Below are 21,009 nucleotides of genomic sequence, written 5' to 3'. Positions count from 1 at the left end.
ATTGGAGGTTCGCACGAAGTCGTCCTCAGCTCGAGTGGCAGCTCGGGAATGTGATGAGCATCGCTTCGGGGCACGGAGTGTCGGGGTAGGATACAGTGAGCGGCTATGCAATATTCGTATGGTGTGGAATCCCAAATTGCCCGATCCCGGTCAACGAAAGCGGGAGTATTCTGCGATTGTCGGTGTTGTGGAAGAGATGCTGCTCCCGAGAAGTCAAGGCGGCTTGGCCGTGGAGACGTGGCAGCTTTGGCAGCTTCACGGAAATAGACCAGACCAGACAAGCTATCGATTACATATGTAGATATCAGATAGGCCAGTTGGCTGTCCAGAAGTATGAGACAGTGGGGTCAATTAGTACTACTACCACCAGACGCCGCTAAGAGGCCTCAAGTGCTGCGGGGGCAAAGCCAACGGCACCTAAGGCCAGCTACGGAGTAGAATTACACCACATGCAGCTACTAGGAACCTATGTAAGTAGGCATCTAAGCACCCCAGGTGCCAGCATTGAAGCATCAATTTGATGCAGTTGCACCTTTACTGGTCTGAATCTCTCCAACATTGAAGCTCACATGCAGCGTCCTTTACTACTGAAGCAGCCGTCTGTCCCAGCTGCGATACCCGGTGCCGCAGAAGAAGTTCTGGGCCTCGCTGACAGCCCACAAAGCAGATATCGAAGCTCTGGTCCGTCATCACTTGGGCGTCGACTGGAGCTATGTTTGCGTTATGGACATGTCGAAAGCAGGCAGTTTCAACGTACCAAGTTACTCCCTGTCCTGATTCGTACCAAATGCTGTCAGAGTAGCAGGCGGTCCCTTCTGTCACACGCTCTATTTAATGGGTGTTTTGATTTATACGAAGCGGAAGAAAGGGCTAGGCATGGCATTTTGCTTCGGTCCTGTCATGCGCCGTGTGCGCGAGACTGGCAGCTTCTGCTATTTCCAGGCCATCAAGGTACCTCAAGGGCATCTTCAGGGTATTTATTCAATGCCAATACTATCCAGCCGCTCTTTACCCAATGCATTTTCGACTATGTCTTCTTTTCTTATTAAAGGTTGACTTTTGGCAGTGAAATCCTCCGCCACGTTAAATTTTGTTAACCAGTGACAATAGGCGAGCTATTAATGTAGCCTTATTACTTTTACGAGATACTATTTGTAGCAAAAAATGGGAACGCTCTTGCTATATATTAAAAGAGAGCTATTAGCGCGCAGCGTTGTAGCAGTTCTTAATAAAATCTAGCAAGAGCGTGCCCATTTTTTATTATAAATAATAATTAACCCTCCGCAATAAGGGGGAAAACTATAACACAAAGCTACTTTTTATTAACTAGCTCTATAATATTTTTCTTAATCTTCCCCTTATTTTTTCTTTCTTTCTTATATCCTTTATTATCTTATTAAGTTTTTTAACTTTTTTAGTATTCTTAGCCTTAAATAATATATCCCTTTTTTTATTAATATTTTTTATAATAATAGCCTTTTTAATATTACCCTTTTAGGCCTATTAGCTTTAATCCTTAAAGTTATAATAAGTAACTTACTTATATTAGGCTTATTACCTTTTTTAGTACTAGTTATAATTATAGTTTTTTTTCTAGGTTATTAACTGCTAACTAAGTCTAATATTAGCAAGTAAGAAGCTATAATACTTTAGGGAGTAATATAAAAGCAGAGACCTATAAGTAGCTGCTTTATAGGAGTAATTTATTTAAATTAGTATAGTATATAAAGGCAAAATAAGGTAATTATAGGGAAGATAATAGGCTTTATAAAAGTCAGGACTTTATTAATTTATATTATATTAGATTACTCTAAGTTTTTTAGGGTATAATTTACGTGGTTATAAGTTATAATTATTATTATATATATTTTTAATATATAGAGTTTATTATAGGCTTTTACTAGTATATAAAATTATAAATTACTTTTTAAGCTAGTAAATTTAATATATTATAATATATATATATAGTGTTTTTTAAATGATATATTACTATTTAATTAGCTAGGTATAGCTATTAATTATATTACTAGTAGGTCCTGGTAATTAACTAGCCTTTTTTTATTTTTTTATTATAATTTAATAAATAATAATTAAATAAAAGTAATCAGGCTAGATTAATAGCTCGCCTATCGTCACTTTTGTCTAACAAGAGCCCAGGGGTTCATCGAAAAGTCTCGCGCGTAGGCAGGACACCCTAGTATTGGATGACAGTTATCTTTGGATTATGGGAAGAACATTGAAGACTCTTAGTTTCTAGAGAAGAAAATTGTGTGCGCCCCTTTTAGCGGCGCTCGGCTCCACGCATCGCTGTGCGCATTATCTAATTTCCTAGTGCGTTACGGGGCCTGATACCACCTTAAGTACTACCTAGGTAGATGCAGCTGATGCAGTTATGCTGATATGCTGAACTACGTCGCGCAGGTCAAAAAAGCCTTTGGGGAAACAGTGCATACACTCGGTTAACAATACGGAGTGCAAAGAGGTGTCAGCAGTTGTGTCAAGCACGCTGCTCGCATCTGAGATCATCAGCTACTTCCAACCTCTTGGATCCGGCCTATCAAGTGACTGATCCGACTTTCTCGCTGGTGCTAGGGAACGTTATGCTTCCTTCCTTGAAGTCACCCACCTTCCTCATGTGCAAGCTAATAGCATATTCACCCCTAACCGGGTTTCCTACTAAGTAACAATTCTGCCTGTACCATGGAGTAGCGCATAATGATTTGTTGAGTGTCGTAGCTAAGTAAACATTCCCTTAAGAGGCCACTTCCAGTCGAGGTGCCGCCGTCTTCGTCTCTAAATGAATCCGTCGGCGCTCAGCATCCACGAGATAGAATCTGTGGTGGCCAGAAATTTTCGGCAGCATCAGGTGATGCCGGTCGCTTTGTTCTCGCAAGCATGCATTCCCCTTGGAACTCTCCTGGCTCAGGTTTGGGAGGCCCTTCGTTGTGACAGTGCTGTCGGCATCGTTGAATTCCAGGTGGGTTTCAGCACGTCCGATTTAACCACAGGCGCGCGCAAGTGGCGGCGAAAACCGCAGTCAAGCCACGAACCCAGCCACAACACTCTCTGAGATGTAGACCAGCAACAACATGACCTTGGATGCAAGTTCACCAATTATACTCCCATATCGGGTAGTCACTTCAGGTTCGTGAGCTAACCGGGATAGCTGTCCTTCCACAGCTCTCTAGCGTTTCCAGCTGCTCAACCGGAATTATGGGAAAGGGGACTGACAAGCTCTATGTAAGGACACAACGCCCGTCTTCTATCAACCTCTTTCCCTCTCCTTCTCTCCCCGTTGCTGCCGCTAACCCTCTCCCTCGTCGCAGATTACACATTCCGAGTGGTCGTCGTCGGATGCCTATTCCGCCAGTGCAGGCGCCAAGTCTTCGTCACTGAGCGCATCCGGGGTTGCTCCATTTCGTCGTCTGCCATTTAACTTTTGCGCCGCCAGCCTCCAACCTTTCAAGAACCCAGTTTGCACATCCGATGGCACCATTTTCGATGTCGAGGTCATCAGCGCATGGCTCGAGAAACACCCGAACCAGAATCCCGTTAATGGCGAACCCCTTCACAAGAAGGATTTAATCCGCTTGAACTTTGCGCGCAATGCTGCTTCAGACTCCCTCGGTGCTGGGCTGAGCGACGGCAAAGGCGACTTGATCGATCCCGTCACCTACAAGATCTTCACCGACAACACCCATATCGTGGCTATTCGCCATGGCACGTATGCGAATGTGTTCGCGTGGGAGACGGTAGAGCGCATGAATATCAAAGCCAAGCTATGGCAGGACCTCGTCGACGACGAACCCTTTAGCCGAGCCGATATTATTACCTTGCAAGATCCTAAGAATGCCGCTAGTCACAATCTCGAGCAATTCAAGTACATCAAAGATGGAGAAGGGGCACAGCTTACGAAGGAGCAAGAGGAGGAGCGCAATGCAGGTGGCATCAACGCCGGCGCATTGGGAAGCATGGGAGACAAGGTCTTGAAGGCAAAGGCCGCTGTCGAGAAGGCTCGCAAAGCACGAGAAGCCGGGGGGGATGTCAACCGGAGCTCTGGCGCTTTAACAAAACCCTCAGCCACATCTACAGGTCCATCATCGATCATGGTGGCATCCCAGCCTGCGATCAAGAACAAAAAGCTAGCCGCAAATGCGGCTGCCTACACCACCGGAAAGGCGGCCGCGAGTTTCACAAGTACTGGCTTGACGCCAGAAACCAGCGGCGAGCGGGCTTTGTTGACCGACGAGGAGTTTATGCTCAAGCCGAAACGGGTCAAAACCAAGGGCTATGCTCGCATAGAGACCAACCTGGGCGACTTGACTGTTGAGCTACACACCGACACGGCGCCAAGAGCAGTCTGGAACTTCATCAGGTTAGCGCAGACGGGCTACTACAAAGGCGTCGCCTTTCATCGAAACATACCCAACTTTATGATTCAGGGTGGTGATCCGTCGGGAACTGGCAAAGGCGGTTCAAGTATATGGGGCAAGTACTTTAACGACGAGTTTGACGGGCCACTCACGCATAACAGCAGAGGCATATGTGAGTACAATATTCCGTTTGTCAACTTGACTTTTTATTTTGGTTCATGCCCGCCGGTTCGCTGACAAACGCCCCCCTACCTTCACCACAGTGTCCATGGCCAACAAGGGGAAAAACACAAACTCCAGCCAATTCTTCATCACTTACAAGGCAACTCCCCACCTCGACCGGAAACACACGATATTTGGACTCGTGGTCGACGGCAAGGATGTCCTCTCCAAGATGGAGGCGGTTCAGACTGACGGGTCCAACAGACCTCTGAACAAGATATTCATCAGAGACGTGGTCGTGTTTGTAGACCCCTTTGAGGAGTTCCAGACACAGAGGAAGGAGCAAGAACGGCAAGAACACGAGCAGGAAGAGATCCGCCGCAAAGGCGGCACTGATGACGACAGGACGACTTGGACGGGGAAGCGGATACGAGGGGATGGCACGATCGTCTCGGCTGAGGGAAAGGAGAGTGTGGGCAAATATTTAAATAAAGGTGCTGTTTCAGGTAATGGGAGTGATGAGCCAGAGCCTATTGGCTCAAGGCTAGAGGATTGGCAAGAGCCAGTGCGGAAGAAGATGAAGGGAAGTGGAGGCTTTGGCAACTTTGATAGTTGGTAGCAGAGGAGATGCACCCAACTGCACGGATCATGCCCCAAAGTCAAGCGAGTGTAATTATACCTGTGGAGTTGATCGTTGTGGGCATAATCAAGTTGATTAGACTGTCTTGTTTAGAAACAGGAAAATCGCACATCTCACATGAGCTAATCGCCCTCCGTTTGTAATGCCGAGTACTCTTTTTCCCGACTTTCGGTTTCATCCACAATTTCTTGATTACAGTGTGGTTGTCCAACACCTGTCCCTAGACACCCCGCCCCCTATCTGGCTTGAAGAAAAAATATACAAGAAACAATGAAGCTGATACAATGAAGAAGCTTCGGGATATCCAATGAATTCGAGCACACAGCGCCGCCATAAACAGCGGCGTTGCCTAATGCAAAGCCGCAACGCTTAATGATGCCCTCGCTAAATTGATGGATTCGAATACCCATAGATGGTAGATTTATAAACATAGCATACATTGAAGATATTTTACATCGAAAACATTTATCCATCATCATTTCAATCGTACTACTACAGCGTTTCACACTATCATTGGCAATGCAGTGTCCGGTAGAGAAGGTAGTTTCGAGGTTGGGATCTGATCCCACAGCAATGTGTGAACCTGCTCCTTGACAATACTCGACACAACACGGGCCTGTTCAAATCCTGTTTCTTGATATATGGCCTCTAAGCGATCCAGGACATATGCAAGCGTTTCAGGTGTCGTCGAGGACGACATGCCGAGCGTGTAAAGTGGCCATATGATGGTATGGCTAGCTGTAGCCAAAGTCAGGAACCGTTCTGCTCCTTTCTCATGTCCGCTTGACTGTGTAGGATCAAACAAGGTAGGCTTTCGCGGTACGGCAGAAGAGAGGGAGGAAGGGGTGTCTGCAGTGCTGCTAGAGGCCTGGGGTAATGCTTTTTGATCCGATGGCGATAGGATCCGGTGCGGAAGCTGCTGGGTAGGTATAGGCGCGACAGTGTGGCGACCTTGTCTGTCGCGAACGATATCCTTGCCACTGACGATCCCAAAGTGCTGTGGCACGCTAGAAACAAATGCTTCACCCAGCATTTGTATGAGTTTCATGGCTTTGACAAGCTGAAGCTGGTGATGGCTTGGCAGCATTGTCGGGTCTTCGGTACTGCCGCAAAGAACCTCGACAATAGTCTCCTGGACCAACATCCTCATGGTACGAATACCATTCCAGGTAGTTGCTTGAGTAAGACCGCGATAGATGTGGCAGGTGTCTCCCAAAACGGCTGGATGTGGCTTGGATAGCTTCGCTTGACGATAATACCACCCGGGCGGAAGGCTCGCGATCAAGGCCGAGAATTGGTCTTCTACATCGCACAGCTTCTTGATAACGGCGTCAACCCCCGAAACCTTGCCGGACTTGATATCATGCCGAACTTGCAGTGCATTGTACAATGTGTCAACAACTCGCCATATGGGACCACTGGTGTCAGTCAAGTGCCACAACTCGTTACGGAGATCGACCATGGACTGCGGCATGGGTAAGCCGCTACGAATACAACTGATCAGGACAGTGTGACAGAGCATGATGAACATTCTGGCTCCAGCCTTGGTGCGAAATTGGGCAGCTCCTCTCATACTCGCCAAGGTTGCGGCACCGTTGACATGATCTTGCCAGGCCCTAATGGTTTGCGGGGTGCGGCCGGAGACAAATTCATAAGTTCCCAAAATAAGCACGGCCAGCATAGTGCTGTCCTTGACCGCCTCGGTTGGATTGCTAAGAGCTGAGTTGGCAAGGCCGAGAGCAATAGTATAGCTCTGGCGGGCACGTCTAAACGTCTCGGGGCATCGAGTAAGTTTCGATAAGCTGGTGAGGCCGACAGCCGTCATGCTAGCAGTGATGCAGTCGGTCGAGTCCGTATCATAGGTAGGCGGCGGTTTCCATACATCGTAGATGAAGTCATAATTTTGGTAGCAGCCGTGGTCGGTGGCAACATAGCGGGCGAAGAAAAAGGCTATGCCACGTTCCTGCAGAGAATCCGTCAGGCCATAAGGGATTCTGGTAGTATTGGTGACGGCAGTGGTGGTGAGGGTGGTGGAGGTTCGACTGCTGTAGTCTCGATTTTGATGACGGCCAACAAGACTGCTGCCAGAAATGCTCCCACGAGTTTCTCCCCGGGCACAGTCAGTAGCGTAGTCCTCCTCACTTGACGGAGATGTCTCGCCCAAAAATGGTTGGGGCTGTCGGATAGCTAAAGACGGCGATGAAGATAGTGAAGACCGAGTCGGGGATGGCGGCGTGTCTGGAATGATAGCGCTGGCAAGTCTGGCGTTCCTGGGTCGCCTTCGGGTTGTGGTGGCTCGCTTGATTACATGGTGGCTCTCGTCTCGAAACATGAGATCAACCATGTTGCGATATCCAGGACATTTCTGTTGGCGCTTTTCGCACTGGCCGCAGGTAGGGGTTCTCTGATCGCACTACAATGCGGGAGGAGGATAAGAAAAAGGTTTCAGGATATAGTGAGATGGAACCTTTGAGGTGAGAGGAGGGGAGGTTACGAGCATTGCGCATTGAGAACTCACCCGTATCTTGCGCTCTCGACAGTTGGAACAGCCCTTGGAGGGCTTTCCACAATACACCATGGTGGTAGGGTTGAGGGAGAAATGTTTCCTTTTGGGTCAAAAACTACCCAACAATGGATTTCGGTTGAGCACTGGGGCGAGAAAGGAGAGAGAGAATTGAGGCTGACGTCTGTACGGATAGGGCTGAGAAGGAGCTGAGGTTGGGCCGAGTTGGGGGCGCAGAGGCTTCAGGCACATTCAGACTGACATTTGACGACAAGCTTCTATGAAAGCGTTGAGATGATGATTGTTCAAGAGAATGTTGTCATTGTCAGCTGGAACGGGCCACCGAACATTGCACGCCGATTTATTATGGCGAATATTGGTCGCTTCTACAACGGATAGGGCGTAGCCATGTTATATGGGAGTGAGAACTTATGCTGACATGGAGCGGTTGGCAAGGTGGTAAACCGTCAATGGGGATGAATGTAAAGATGGAGAAGGAGGAGGGGACTTGACTTTAGGAAACCGGGGCACTGGGCGCTGGGAAGGAGCCAACGAAGCGAAGCGCAGCTGCTGTTTGGTCTGGTCACTCTGGTGCTATCAATTGATAGGTTGCTGCGGTGCTGTCACTGGTGGGCGCGGGAATCCGGCTGCGGGATTTTAGTGTGGCGTCGTGGGAGAAGCTCTTGAGCGTTGCTGGCCTTGCAAAGCACTTGAGACCACTTGACGCATCAATGATAGGAAACTTTGGAAATACTACAAAGTAACAGGACCTAACGGGCTGTCTGGGCTATTGGGTTGTTGTTCCCAGTGGCAATCGTGGCATTATGTGCTGTGACAACCAGTCGAGTTTCGTTGGTTGGATTGCTCGTTGCTCACGGCCAAAACCGGAACCTGGACCTTGCAAAAGAAATGGTACATGTGTATTTTTAGCCAAGGGGCTCATCAGTGTACGTATTTTTTTTTATTGGAAACCTCAAGTGGTCTCTCTAACCCACAAGGCCTTGCATACCGGGGGTTACATTGGACTTGTCAGATGCATCCCCCCAACTTTATCTCTCGTCACCGCACCCCCAAGCCATGCCATGCCTACTCTTCCGTATTTGGACAGATGCAAGTTAACCGCCCGAGTAGTAAATACTGGAGTAACGTATTTTGTAGGCAGATGTTATACGTGTATGACATGCAAGATCCAGCACCCGCCGGCTACTTACGAATATGTCTTCCTGCATAGATACGGGAGCACCACGATGCACATCGTCATTTTGCACATGCAGGTCACACACCCACGACAACAGCCCCGAAAACCGCCCCCAAATTTCACGTCAGGTCGACTCCATCCGTCATCCATCCGTCCTGTGATTTGTGTCACTGGTTGGTATTGGCTTGTGGTTGGAGCGGCCTTCCCGAGCGCCTTCAGAGGGATTGACCGCACATGGGTTCAGGCCTTGAACTCTTCAACCAACTTGCATCCGTACTGCATTGACCCTTTTTGAGCCATCAATCTTTCTCCACCCCTCCGCCAGTTTTGCTCGTTCCATCAACAGGCAGTCGTGCGCTTGGAAACCAAATTTTAAAAATAACTTGGCCAACGAGTATTGCTTACTTGCCTAGGTACCTAGGTAGGTGTGTTAACCATCCATCTACCTTGGTTGCTAGGTACTACGTATGTATTTACAAACTAATCCATACAGTCATGGTCTGGGACTGTTTGTCCTGAACTGCATTTGTGGTGCCTCTCCAATACTATCATGGTCAAAATGCCCAAAAGCTCCAGGTGGCCGGGCAAGAAATGGTAAAAGAAATAAAAATTCCATATATACATACAAAACATATATACACAAAATGACTAACCGCAAACAATCCACATCTCGTACTATACACGCAATTTCAGCTGTGAAAGCCGCAGTATACAGACAGCTCTCCATCTCAAAATCATCAATACCCCGTGCATGGACACGTGCCACCAAAGGCTTGCAATTGAGGCAACGCGATAGCTGACCGTGCCAAAATAAACTTACACATTAAATCCAGCACCGTTCATATAACCAGAAAGAGGAAAAACAAGTCAAGATTGGCCCCTAGCCTTCGAGTGGCTTGCCGACGGAAACTGTCAGTTCCTGGGGGTTTGGATCGTTTACGAACCCAGATTGGTCCTCGCCAGATGACGACCCGACATCATCATAGGGGAACGCGTAGCCTCGACTCTGGACGCTGACCTGGTGGCAGATGCGCGAGTAGTGATTGGTAACCGCGTTCTTGTAATACGAATCTACCTTTTCGCCTTCGGGCTGATTCGCGTTCACCAGCAGCGTGGAGCGGTTAAACGCAGCGGCAATCCGCGCTCCAATGTTGAGCATCTCGTCGGTTACGTCTTTGCCGCCGGCAAACGGCCCCGTGCTGCAAGTGAAAATATCAGACGCGGACGGTTTGGCAAAGGAGCCAACCGAGCCAAAGGTCAGTTTGCCGTCCTTGACACGGCCAACGGCATCCCCCCATTTGAACTGAGTGTTGGCAGTCAAGTCCTCGGACGTGTACTTTTCCCAGACGGAATCGACGTACGACTGGTAGTACCCGTCAAACAAGCCATTGATCAAGACGCCGCCCGAATTCGGGCTCAAGGCTCGCAGGTTGGCCCCCGAGGACGAGCGTATGACGAGCTTGTCCCAGCCCTTGCCGTCACTCTTAGCCTGGGCTTCGAGCTCGGAGCAAACCTTGTCCAGGCCATCCGAGGGCATCCCGGGCACAGTCTTGACTTTGTCGTCTCCCGTCTTCAGCTGTAGGGAAATAGGGAGGCTGACAAAGTCGACAAAGGAGATGTTGGCATACAGCTCTTGCTGATTCCAAGTGAACTCGCAAAAGCCCCAATCCAGGTCGTAATTGGGGTCTGCCGGATTTGTCGCCGACGGTTCAACCAGCGCGGGCCCGGGGTTGATGAAGAAAGTCAAAGGCTTCTCCTTGCAAAACCAGATGCGTGCTCCAGAGATGCGAGGGACGGAAATGGTTCTTGCGGTACCGGAGGCGCCGATTGGAATTGCGCAGTCGGCACCGAGCGGCTGGAGAGTGTTGCTGGGGTTTGCAGGACGGTATGGGGTTTTGCCATCTGACCCGAGCAGCATGACCCCTTTATCATCCTGGCCGGTGATGTGGGCATAAAGCTGCGCAGAGCCAGTGTCGTTGCGAAGAATGACATTGAGTGTTGATGCCATGATGATTGTCCTTCTCTTTCTGTTCGACTTCTGGTACTAATGTCTCTATTACTCAACGTTAGGACGTGCGTGAGTAAAGGGGGTAAGAAGGTATAAACACATACGTTCGCGTCTTAGGAAACGGGCTGGGGGCGATGTGGGGTGTAGGCTTCAAATCGTGATTCTCATGAAAGTGTCTCTCCAAAGAGGCACGTTGGCAAGATGTGATGGATAGATTATATCGCCGTGGTCCTTGGGCGCGCAGGCCTTCATTTTATACCAGACGTCATGACGGCTTCCTGTCCTCCAGCCTTCCTCCCCTTGCCTACTTCTTAGCAGAGATCAACTGGTGTGGAGAGATGAGTTCCTGACTATGCCATTATGACCTTGTGCCCCAGTTTAAAGCCCCGAGGGCCCCAGGGTTCGTCGCGCCGTGCCGTTGCAAACCAGACCTGAAAGCACGAGGTACCTGGCTATCGCGCTCCGCACTACAATACACTGCAGTGCATTAGCGTGTACTTTCTTGATGCTTGTAAGTAGTACGCAGACTGTCACCGAGCTCAATCCACATGTAGCCTCAAGTGCTAGAGGTAGAGATGGTCAGGCCCAGTGGCTAGCTCGCCTGTCAGGAATGGTGGCAGACGTAAAGAGCGCACAAAATGACATCAACGTTGGCAATTGGCTCTATGGCCGTATGGCGTCGTCAAGGCCACGGGACTGCCGCTCCACGTTTCTTCTTCACGAGGCTCGTCAGCCACCAGCCGTCGCCCGCCGCCGGCCATCACCAGTATTTCGCTCCATTCCATCATGTCAACGGGTTGCTCAATGGCTTTGGGGCATCTTGTTGTTAGTGCTATGCCGAGCGATACTAGCCAAAGCTTGTCCTTTTGAGCGCAAATCAGAGCAAGGCTGGAGCGTGACATGCTCCCTGCTTGCCGATCGGTAGTTACCTCGCATCTAGTTACAATCTGCATCGCTTCGTCGCCATCTCCGCCGCACCTCCTTCGCGTCAGATGACTTCAGCCATCATTTGATTATCGCACCTTGGCCCGCCACCCACCCATACAGTTGGAAGTCTACTGATTTTGGTCAGCGGCGTCACTCTACAATATCACCATCTCATGTGCAAAAGAACACATGGTGTCAAGTTGGTACGGAGAACCAAACCGGCATTACGGCTCAAGTTTCATGCTGAGCGTCCAAAACAGAGCACGCCAATCCTCTCTTCATATCTACAATGCTTGGCTCTTTGATCATTCCCACCACACCTTCAGCCCAAATTCCAGCTCTGGTCCCATCATCATTAATGTGTATACAGCCATCATCGGGGCCAGCGCTGTCGTCAGCGACTTGGCCAGATGGGATCCGTGACCACCACTCTCTTCACCCGTCTCATGGTTGCCAGCCTTCGCATCGTTATGAGGGGAATGATCTACTTGGCCAGAGGCTGCTGGTGTCGTGTCAGATATAGCACATACTGTTCCCTTCTCACCATGACCTCTGCACGTATTGTGCCAGTCCCCACGTTTCTTGGCGTCTGAAGAGTTGAAATAGGCCTTCACCGACTTGACGACAATCGCAGCGTCCGATGATGGTGGCCCGCCTGACCACAACTGATTGCCGTTGCTCCAATGTTGTAATATGACGTGTCCACCACTTGACGGGACGTTCTCACCCTTCATTTCGCCTAATCTTTCCCCGTCGGCGTAGAAATAGACGTGACCCGGCAAGTAGTCGAAGCGATATTCATGGAAGCCTTTGGTCGGATCAAACTTTAGATTGGTCGTCTTAAACGTGCCCGTCTTGCTCGCGTCGTAACCATCTTTTGCCGATAGGCTGGAGTGGATGACGAGATTCACGGGGAAGACCTTCTTCACTTCGTCAAACTGTCGCGAGAGAAACTCCATATCGATCTCTTGTGAGTCATTGAAATACTACAATACCTTAGCCCCGGTCTTTGCTCTTCGGATACTTCGAGCGCATACGTACCCAGAAAAACGCTGCACACGTACCACTAACACGCGAAAGCTTCATTGTTGCTCGGTAGGACCCCCAGAACATGTCCCTTCGGCTGGTGTCCACCTCAGCAGCGGATATGGCATTCAAGGATGTGATTTGACTGCCGACCCGAAGAGCTATGCCCCTTGGCTCGTTTACATCGCCTTGTACGTCTTGCGGTTCCGGAAGAAGAAACACATTTTCTGGAAGAAATGTCTTGCCATATGTCCCTCTGCCAGCTATAGCAGAGACATTAAACTGTTGTTTGGTCCACTCAGAAGCTTGCGATAGGTCTTTCATTGATCCAAAGTCCGTTTCTAGCTTGTCCGTAAATAATATGGAATTGTTTTCAGGCTGCCGGTCAGTCATCAAATAGCCGCAGGTACATATCGCGAACGCGATACGGGGCACGATCAGTAGACTAAATGCCAAAGCCCAATGCATGACGGACATGGAAGTTATTTTTGAGATGATTCCAGTTTTTTCTGATATCCTTTTAGAAATGCTGGCCTACTCAGTTCATGAATTTTTCTGTCAGTGCCTACACACAGGTCCTCGTATCATATTCCGTCTCGTAATTGACAGGAATATATGATTGCAATGAGTACACAGGATTTGCTGTACTTATGCGGACTCGGCGGGTCGAAAGCTCAGCGAGGGTGTCAGAAGATGTTGGCGTCAAAGAGAAATTAGGGATCAAATGGCAATCGATTGCTGCTTGTGAATTCGGAATCACACATCATCGACGCAAAGATGACGCACCATGGAAGGTCTTCCTACCTCCAGAGTGAACCTTCCATGTCTGCTACCTTAGCTCTCCGGCAGGCACAACCCCCTCCCAGCTATTCTGATGTCTGTATTCGGGTATCCTGCAGGCCTCAGAGACTTCGCCAGGCGGCAGGAGACGTCAACTGGTGGCTTTAAGACTCCAAGACACCAGGTAGAGCCCGAGATGCAGCAACACTCAGTGCAGGCGCTCCTATACTCCACGTTCTAGTGTTACACCCAGAATATCCTCTACCTTTGCGTTTCCAAAATTGATGCATATGGGAGGATTCAAGTAGATGACAGAGAAGCGATTATTGATTGATTGTAATACGAAGTATCTATACACTAGCGAGCGGGCCTGCCTCCTCTCAAAACTATTCGGTTCACACACATTGTAGCGGCGATCCGGCCCCGTAGACCGATTGCCCCTGTCGTTCAACGTGATGCCTGTTCTGTGGTTGCGTGGCCAGCGAGCAAAAGAGCAGTGGCAAATAAAATGAGCATAAACATGAAAGATATAAAGACCCAAGGAAACAACCAAATACCCCTCAAAGGGAAATGCAACAATCTGTATATCGAACAAGGTATCTGAGAAGCAAAAGAATTAAGCAAAACCAAAAAAAAAAATTGATAGAGAAGGATAGAAGACACAAAGAACAAACGGAGAATGCAAGCTGCTAAGAATGTAACGAGAATCGCCAAAAAAAATACAAGGGCAAAATAAAGCAGAGTAGAGAATTAAAGCCAGTAGGTGTCGAGGCTAATCGAACTGACGATAGAAGCGAAAGACAGCATCGCCGTCATGGACCAGCCAATCGACTCGCCATCTGCAGTCTTCGACTAGTGTTGCCGCTGTAAAAATCCTATTTCATCCGCCGAGGCCCAGAAATAGCGCACCCTAATGTATCCGTCCGTATCTCATTCCCTACTTCACCACCTGAAGCAGATTATTGCCCAAATACCCCCTTCCATTAAGAAAAAGTAACGGCACACAACTGAAGTGGCCAAAGCAGCTTGACGGCCACTTGCTCTGTCTCAAGCGCCGTAAGAGATATCGAATCGACCCGCAAGGAAATTGTGACAAAGGAAATGCCAGATTCAATAAATACTCAGAACATGCTATACTCCTTTCCGAAACCGTCGCGCCGGACGACACCCAAGCATTCAAGGAAATCAAGAGTCGAGAAGCCAACTCAACTCAACTTGACAAGGCGAACAAGACGACGACATGGCGCAACCAAGGTATTCGCCAAGGAAAGGGAGACCGAGAGGCGACTCCAATGACGCAAGGAAAAATTCGTTTCAATCGTTTCAGAATTATTAATACACGCTGTCCTCGTCTGCCCCCTGCGAGGTCATCGACGGGGTAGAAACATTTGAGGAAGCTTCGAGATCGTCGACATAGCCGACCAGTGCCTGGGAGTGCAGTTTGAAGGATTCGCCCATTAGACGAGTTATACTATCGCAAATATGTCAGCAGTCCATTCTTTTTACAATCGTCATTATCTTCTGCAGTGGGTGAGCTCCAGAGTCAGAAAATTGAAACTTACCCCCAAACAACTACTTCGTCGAGCATGGAACCCCACAGGCGGGTCACAATTGAGCTCATTTGCGACATGTAGCTTTCGTCGAGATCTTTAGCAAAGAGTTGTCGAACTTTGTTATACATGGCGAGTTCCTCCTGAGTTGCTGGCTCTTCGTCATGTTCCAGGCGATAGAGCCACAAGGATAGGATGATCATCAGATCCATGCCGCACAGTGGATGTTCGACACTCCAATTTGTCGGCGAAGTGCGAGCAACCCAGCGAACTCCTTGGACCACAGCAGTTTCAATGCAGACGTAACACTCTTCAATCACCTTGATCATCTCACTCGATCGCTTTACGCGATCGCGGGCGTGAGACATGGCAGCAGCCACTTCATATGGATCATGATAACGGAGAGCCTCTTGTACACTCTTCAAGTCGACCTCCAATCGCGCACGAGCATTGCGGTACATTGCCTTGGCATTGAAGATTAGGGGATGGCCTTTGTGTGGTGCACTCAGCGGGACAGCAACCGTCTCTGGTTCGCACATATCCAAGGATTTCTCCCAAGTTTCGAGGGCGAGGCGGAGTTTGTATTCCGTTACAACATCCTGCAGAGCCTCGGGGCTGCGCTTGTGATACCAAACTTCTAGGAACAAAGCATTGATCATCACCCGAGTTGCAAAGGCGCTGTATCGGAGAGTTTCGCCTTGAAAGAGGTTGTCATGGGCCTCCATAAATGTAACTGCAGTGGCGTTGTTAACGAGCTCTGACCACGCACCGTCCTCAGTGCCTTGCATATTCCACATAGCTTCCGTAGAGGGCAGTTGAAGATCCTCGAATTCATTAAAGCTGATTGCCGGGGTATGGTTATATGTCAAGGTTAGCAAGCCGAAAAAAATGTAGACGGCATAGTAAGTGCGACGGCAACCCTCATCCTCAATCCATTCCGCCCGGCTTGGCTTGGCGGAGTCCCGTGCTTCCTGGCGAAGTTTCAGCTCGTATCTATTGCCGGCAACCATGTTGGCCAGCAAACTCTTGATTGAGCAAGCCCACTCCAAGCCTTTGGGGTCCCCACTCCAGCTAGCAAAGATCATGTTGAGAAGCGAGCTCTGCATGGTCCAGAGAGGGCATTTCCGCGAACTGAAATTCTCCTTGTTTTGGAGAAATTGGTTGACGAGCACTTTGGAGCCAATGTGGAGCATGTACGCCTGGTCCTGGTCGAAAGCGTAAAGTGCGCCGATGCTGAGGACAGCCAGAAGCAACGGGGGTGACACCTGCGGAGGATTGAAAGATGCTGGATGGAGGAAAGGCAGATGGTGATGGAATAAACCAAAGTAAGTTGACAGATAGCGGTTCAAGGACCCCAATCCAGGCAGGCGAAACCCTTCAGGAATCGCGTGCTCACGATCATAACTGCGAATGTTATCCAAAATGACGTTTCGTTGTTCGTCCCCTGTCACCTGTGGAGGGTGAAAGCCAGCATGAGCAGGGTCAACGAGGGAAGGACTTTGCGGAGTAGGCGTTCCGGCAATAGCATCAGGGAGAGCCTGAATAATGGACTGCAGGGAGGGCACAAGGCCGCCACCATGTTGTCCAGCCATAGGAGGAAGCTGGTTTGCGCGAGGTTGAATGGTAGCGTTCGAGGTGAAGGATTGTTGCGATTCGAAGGACCCAGACGCGCTAGACGATATCGAATGAGTCTTGGGTTCGTTGACAGTCGGGGGGATGAAGCCATCCCACTGCATCTGAGGCAATGCAATAGCACCTGAGGGATATGTGACGGTAGATTCCATGATAGTTGATCCATGAGGTGAGTATGCCAAGGAAGCATTGTCTTCGTAGGTGCTATCGTCACCACGCATAGCAGCAGTTGCCTTGTGATGCAAATCGGCTACAAGCATGGCAGCAGCTTCTACGTCAAAAAGGCTATCATTGCCCACTTCCATCTGCTCCAAGGTTGACGTGTCCAGAGCCAACTGGGTCTTGGATGGACCGCCAATTGCGCGCGTCTTGGGGCCGCCTGCACGGCGTTTGCCATCGCTGTGTAGAGGGACACCTCCATCCTTTGCGTGCACAGTTCGATCATGCCTGAGAAGTAGATCGCGTCTGACAAACGTACTTCTACATTTCATGCATTTGAAAGGTCTCTCTTTGGTATCTGCACGATGTCAGCTGAGTTTGAATATTTGACTATCCATAATAAGACAAGGGAGAGATGACGAGGCAAGCAAACGGAAAGAAAGAAGACGGGAGAAAAAAACATGTACAAATAGCGTGCTTGGCGGAACCACAGAAGCACGTTTAAAAATTGAGACCGAGGAGAACCAAGAAAATACAACTAAATCCTCCGGAATATAACGAAGGGGGGGGGATATCGCGGCAACGGCTGAATTGGCTTGGGTACCTACGTGAACGTTCGTGTCTACTCCGGTGCTCACTTCTACTGAAGGCTCTGTTACAGAACTGGCACTTGTATTTGCGTTCTGGCGCGAGAGATGCCTTCCGCGAGGAAGGTGTCGAGGCCGCTTGTGGCGGGAGGACTGCGACGCTGGCACCGGGCATCTTGATGACCAAATCGTGTGATCTGTGTCTGACAGTACGAAGTAATGGTGGCAGAAACGGCGACAGTTGATGGTCTCTCTAGTCACGATTCGGGCCAAAACTTGAAAGGTAGATGCTGGCAGCACGATGGTTGAATATCGTCTGATCAAGACTCTCGCTTTCGCTCTCGACTCCTGGCTCCTCGCTCGCACGCGCTCCCGTGGGATTTAAAGTGTGACAGCGGCGGATTCGATCGTGAAGTTGGTCATTGGTGATGATGGTATTCTGGTCATGGAAAGGCTGTGAGGGGTTCTAGAATTAAGAAGAAAAGGAGGCTCTATATGGCCTCGAAGGGTCAGCTCCTAACAAACAGGATGCTGACGATGGTGATTCCAAGCGACGAGATGGCGAGATGGGTGGGATGGATGGGATGGAACGGAGAGGGGAGAGGCGAGAGGAGAGGCCAGAGATCTAGTAGTAGTCGACAAGAACAGAGAGGGGGGAGGGGAGAGAGCCTGGGGGACCACAGGACAGCAGCGGCAAGGGGGGTTGGATTAAGAGGAAAGGGGGGGCGCGCGTAATGGACAGAGTGAACGAAAAGTGGGAGGAGAGGGAGGAAAGGAGGGGATGGAGGGGTTGGGTGGCTGAGGAGCACTCGGGAGCTTGAAGCTACTTAGTGCTACGGAGTATTACTTTTCAGCAACGGCCTGGCATGGGCAGACCGTGACACCTGGACTCTTACCTGCTCGAGAAGCCGAATGACCCAGGGCATGCTGGATCGCGGTATGTGGCCGTGTCAAGGACAGCGTGGTTCGTTGTGCGTGGCTCGTGCCAGCGCAGCAATAGACAGACAGGTGGACAATGCCGCGACGCGTGAGGTGGGCCATGGACCAGACGGAGTGTCATGGGAGAGAAGGGTGTGGGCGCAAGAGACCAGGGGTGGGGTTTGGAACCCGGCGCTGGCGTTGAAGCAGCCCGGCTGGTGTTCTAAAGCTGCCTGGCTTGCTGTGCTGGTTGAAGTCGATGGTGCTAGACTTGGCTAACTGGGCGTTGCTCCTGTCATCCTTCCATGCGTTTGCTTACAAGTAGGGAGCGGGCTCTACGGAGCATCGTTGCCCATTGCGAGTGACGAGCGGGGCTTTTTAGCGGAAAGTTGAGGGGCCTGGCGGCCAGTCGTAGCGGGGCTAGTTGGCCCCTCTCCCAGGTACCAGACCGTTGCCAACTAAGCCCGCTGAGCCCGCTGTTACTATTTTCCTCGCGCACTTGCAGGCACATTGAAGTTTACCAAGCTGGTGCGAAAGTTTTTACCAGTACTCGTACGAGGTACATCTAGGTACATACTTCCTGTCAAGCTCCCCTGGCCGCCCTCGCGGAATGCTCAGGTACGTACGGAGTACATACACAATACTTATCTTTATTTAACATTTGTATGCCAGACCCAAGTAGCCACTCCGCCCACTTGATCACACCAGTTGGCTGCCGTTTTGCCTTGGCAGCACCCGTCGACCAGTGTCACGTTCAGGCGTTGTCAAGGACACCCGAGGAACATACAACAATGGAAGGAGTAATAGTCCGTAACCCCGTCTCAAGAAAATTTTGTCAGGAGAGAGAGCAGATGGCACTTGAGCCCCCAAGCAAGCTCACACACCTCCTCCATCGCCATTAAAGCGGCACCGATCGATCAATGCTTAGTACATTTTCCTCGGCGCACGGGGCAACGGTAGTGGGCGTTCCGCTTACGACTGAGCTCCAATCTTAGTACTGGACAGCCATTACTGTAACTTGTGTCCGTACAAAGATTTTCATATGAAGAGTACTCCGTATAAACATGCCTACCTAAGCGTGCTCTTGCAGGATGTTTATATCAAGAAACGGCTCATTAGTATAGGCTGATGGCTACGGACTCGGCACAGTGTTCCGCACGTGAAGCATGTCTGTAATATGTTGGTACTCGGCGTCAGTTGACTCTTTCCAGCCTTGGGTATCCAGTCCGCATATGTGCAATAACCACTGGCGTACATCAGCGCGACATTGGGCAGAGAGGTGTAGCCGATGAGCCTCAGGCTCTTTGCTAGTGGCGAAATCTGGGTGTGGCTGCCTTCCGCCATTCTGTCATCCTCGGCTGCACCAACGCCATCGTGCAAGCTTATTAGGGTGGTGGCACTGGTTAGTCACCCTGCTGCGTCCCTGATTTTGGAAAATAAATAGAATAGGAATACTCCATGAGGGGAGGGGAGACAAAAGAGGGTCATCAGGGGCGCAAAGAGTACTATATATTATTTATTACCTTGCCGGCGTCGAATGCAGTTCCTGCTGGGAATCTGTATTCCGAATTCTATGTAGTATCGACTAAGCAGATACGCAAATATAGCGGACTAAATATGCTGACTACACAGTACCTCAAATGTGTCAGGTACATAAATAGATGTAATCATTCTTCAACTTGGTCAAGGATCACCACCTCTCGACGTGAATTGCTACTAGGCAGGCTCACTCTTTTTGCTAGATGCACTTATCCCCTACTATTTACTGTATTTAAACTCTGCCCATAGAGTGAAGTATACTAATATATTACAAGAATGCCACTCACCTCTCGACGGTCCAAATTTCACAAACATACCCAAATTAGATTAATAGACGACATGTCAATTTATCCAGTTGATTGCTGTTTTGTAGCACTCTCGGGGTTCATGCTGACGTAATGTCTGGGAAGCTCAATTTGTAGCGTACACATCCACGCGCATGACTTGTTGGATCATTTGCTTCATTCGACACGTTCCATGACATCTGTCGTCTTCTTGTCTTATTTTCAGGTGCCGGTGAATTGAAGAAGAGTCGGTCAATGTCACCTGCATGGTATCCATTCAGCATGCAAGGGGTCAGGTTGTATGTATATTCGTACGGACAACATCACAGGAAGGCGGTGATGCCAAATGAGTGATGTTGAGTTGGGAAAGGGGAGCGCGTATGCACTATCACGACTGGTCTTTTCTTTTTTTGGTAGACTGAAGAATCTCCAAAATCACCCGACATCAATTGGCATAGGCCTGGTATTACAGACAGTTAGTGGACGGACCATGGGCGCTTCGGTAACGGGCAAGGGATAGCCAAAGCTTTGATTACACCGCCCTCTCAACTTCAGTACGTACCAGACTCTTCAATGGTTTGCCTCGTACCAAACCATGCACCGGGGAACATTGACATGGAGCAGTGGATGGCTCACTACCGGGTTTATGGCAAGGAACATTGAAAACCGTTGACACTACTCCGTACTACCAACTACGTAGTATCCATTCCTACTAAGTACATA

The 21,009-nt window shown here is 49.6% G+C and overlaps 5 protein-coding genes across 5 annotated transcripts; 1 reads left to right on the top strand and 4 right to left on the bottom strand.

Annotated features, from left to right (window-relative positions):
• Positions 1–3,213: 3,213 nt before the first annotated feature.
• On the top strand, positions 3,214–5,154 carry MAA_03610 (peptidyl-prolyl cis-trans isomerase cyp8; the record flags this gene model as incomplete). Its single annotated transcript, XM_007821608.1, has 3 exons — positions 3,214–3,240; positions 3,327–4,545; positions 4,637–5,154. 3 exons carry the CDS (start codon positions 3,214–3,216, stop codon positions 5,152–5,154), a joined length of 1,764 nt encoding a protein of 587 aa, XP_007819799.1.
• A 523-nt stretch (positions 5,155–5,677) lies between these two features.
• MAA_03611 (c6 zinc finger domain containing protein) lies at positions 5,678–7,753 on the bottom strand (the record flags this gene model as incomplete). The annotated part of the gene is made up of 2 exons (XM_007821609.2): positions 5,678–7,588; positions 7,694–7,753. 2 exons carry the CDS (start codon positions 7,751–7,753, stop codon positions 5,678–5,680), a joined length of 1,971 nt encoding a protein of 656 aa, XP_007819800.2.
• A 2,003-nt stretch (positions 7,754–9,756) lies between these two features.
• On the bottom strand, positions 9,757–10,884 carry MAA_03612 (uncharacterized protein; the record flags this gene model as incomplete). Its single annotated transcript, XM_007821610.1, has 1 exon — positions 9,757–10,884. One exon carries the CDS (start codon positions 10,882–10,884, stop codon positions 9,757–9,759), a length of 1,128 nt encoding a protein of 375 aa, XP_007819801.1.
• A 1,232-nt stretch (positions 10,885–12,116) lies between these two features.
• MAA_03613 (glycoside hydrolase family 16 protein) lies at positions 12,117–13,161 on the bottom strand (the record flags this gene model as incomplete). The annotated part of the gene is made up of 2 exons (XM_007821611.2): positions 12,117–12,797; positions 12,853–13,161. 2 exons carry the CDS (start codon positions 13,159–13,161, stop codon positions 12,117–12,119), a joined length of 990 nt encoding a protein of 329 aa, XP_007819802.2.
• A 1,788-nt stretch (positions 13,162–14,949) lies between these two features.
• On the bottom strand, positions 14,950–17,720 carry MAA_03614 (zinc finger domain-containing protein; the record flags this gene model as incomplete). The annotated part of the gene is made up of 3 exons (XM_007821612.1): positions 14,950–15,088; positions 15,180–17,316; positions 17,597–17,720. 3 exons carry the CDS (start codon positions 17,718–17,720, stop codon positions 14,950–14,952), a joined length of 2,400 nt encoding a protein of 799 aa, XP_007819803.1.
• Between the last annotated feature and the right edge of the window lie 3,289 nt (positions 17,721–21,009).

Source organism: Metarhizium robertsii (assembly GCF_000187425.2).
Source record: "Metarhizium robertsii ARSEF 23 chromosome Unknown MAA_Scf_3, whole genome shotgun sequence".
Classification (NCBI taxonomy): domain Eukaryota; kingdom Fungi; phylum Ascomycota; class Sordariomycetes; order Hypocreales; family Clavicipitaceae; genus Metarhizium; species Metarhizium robertsii.
Note: the sequence above shows the minus strand (reverse complement) of the source record. Positions and strands in the feature narration are given on the sequence as shown.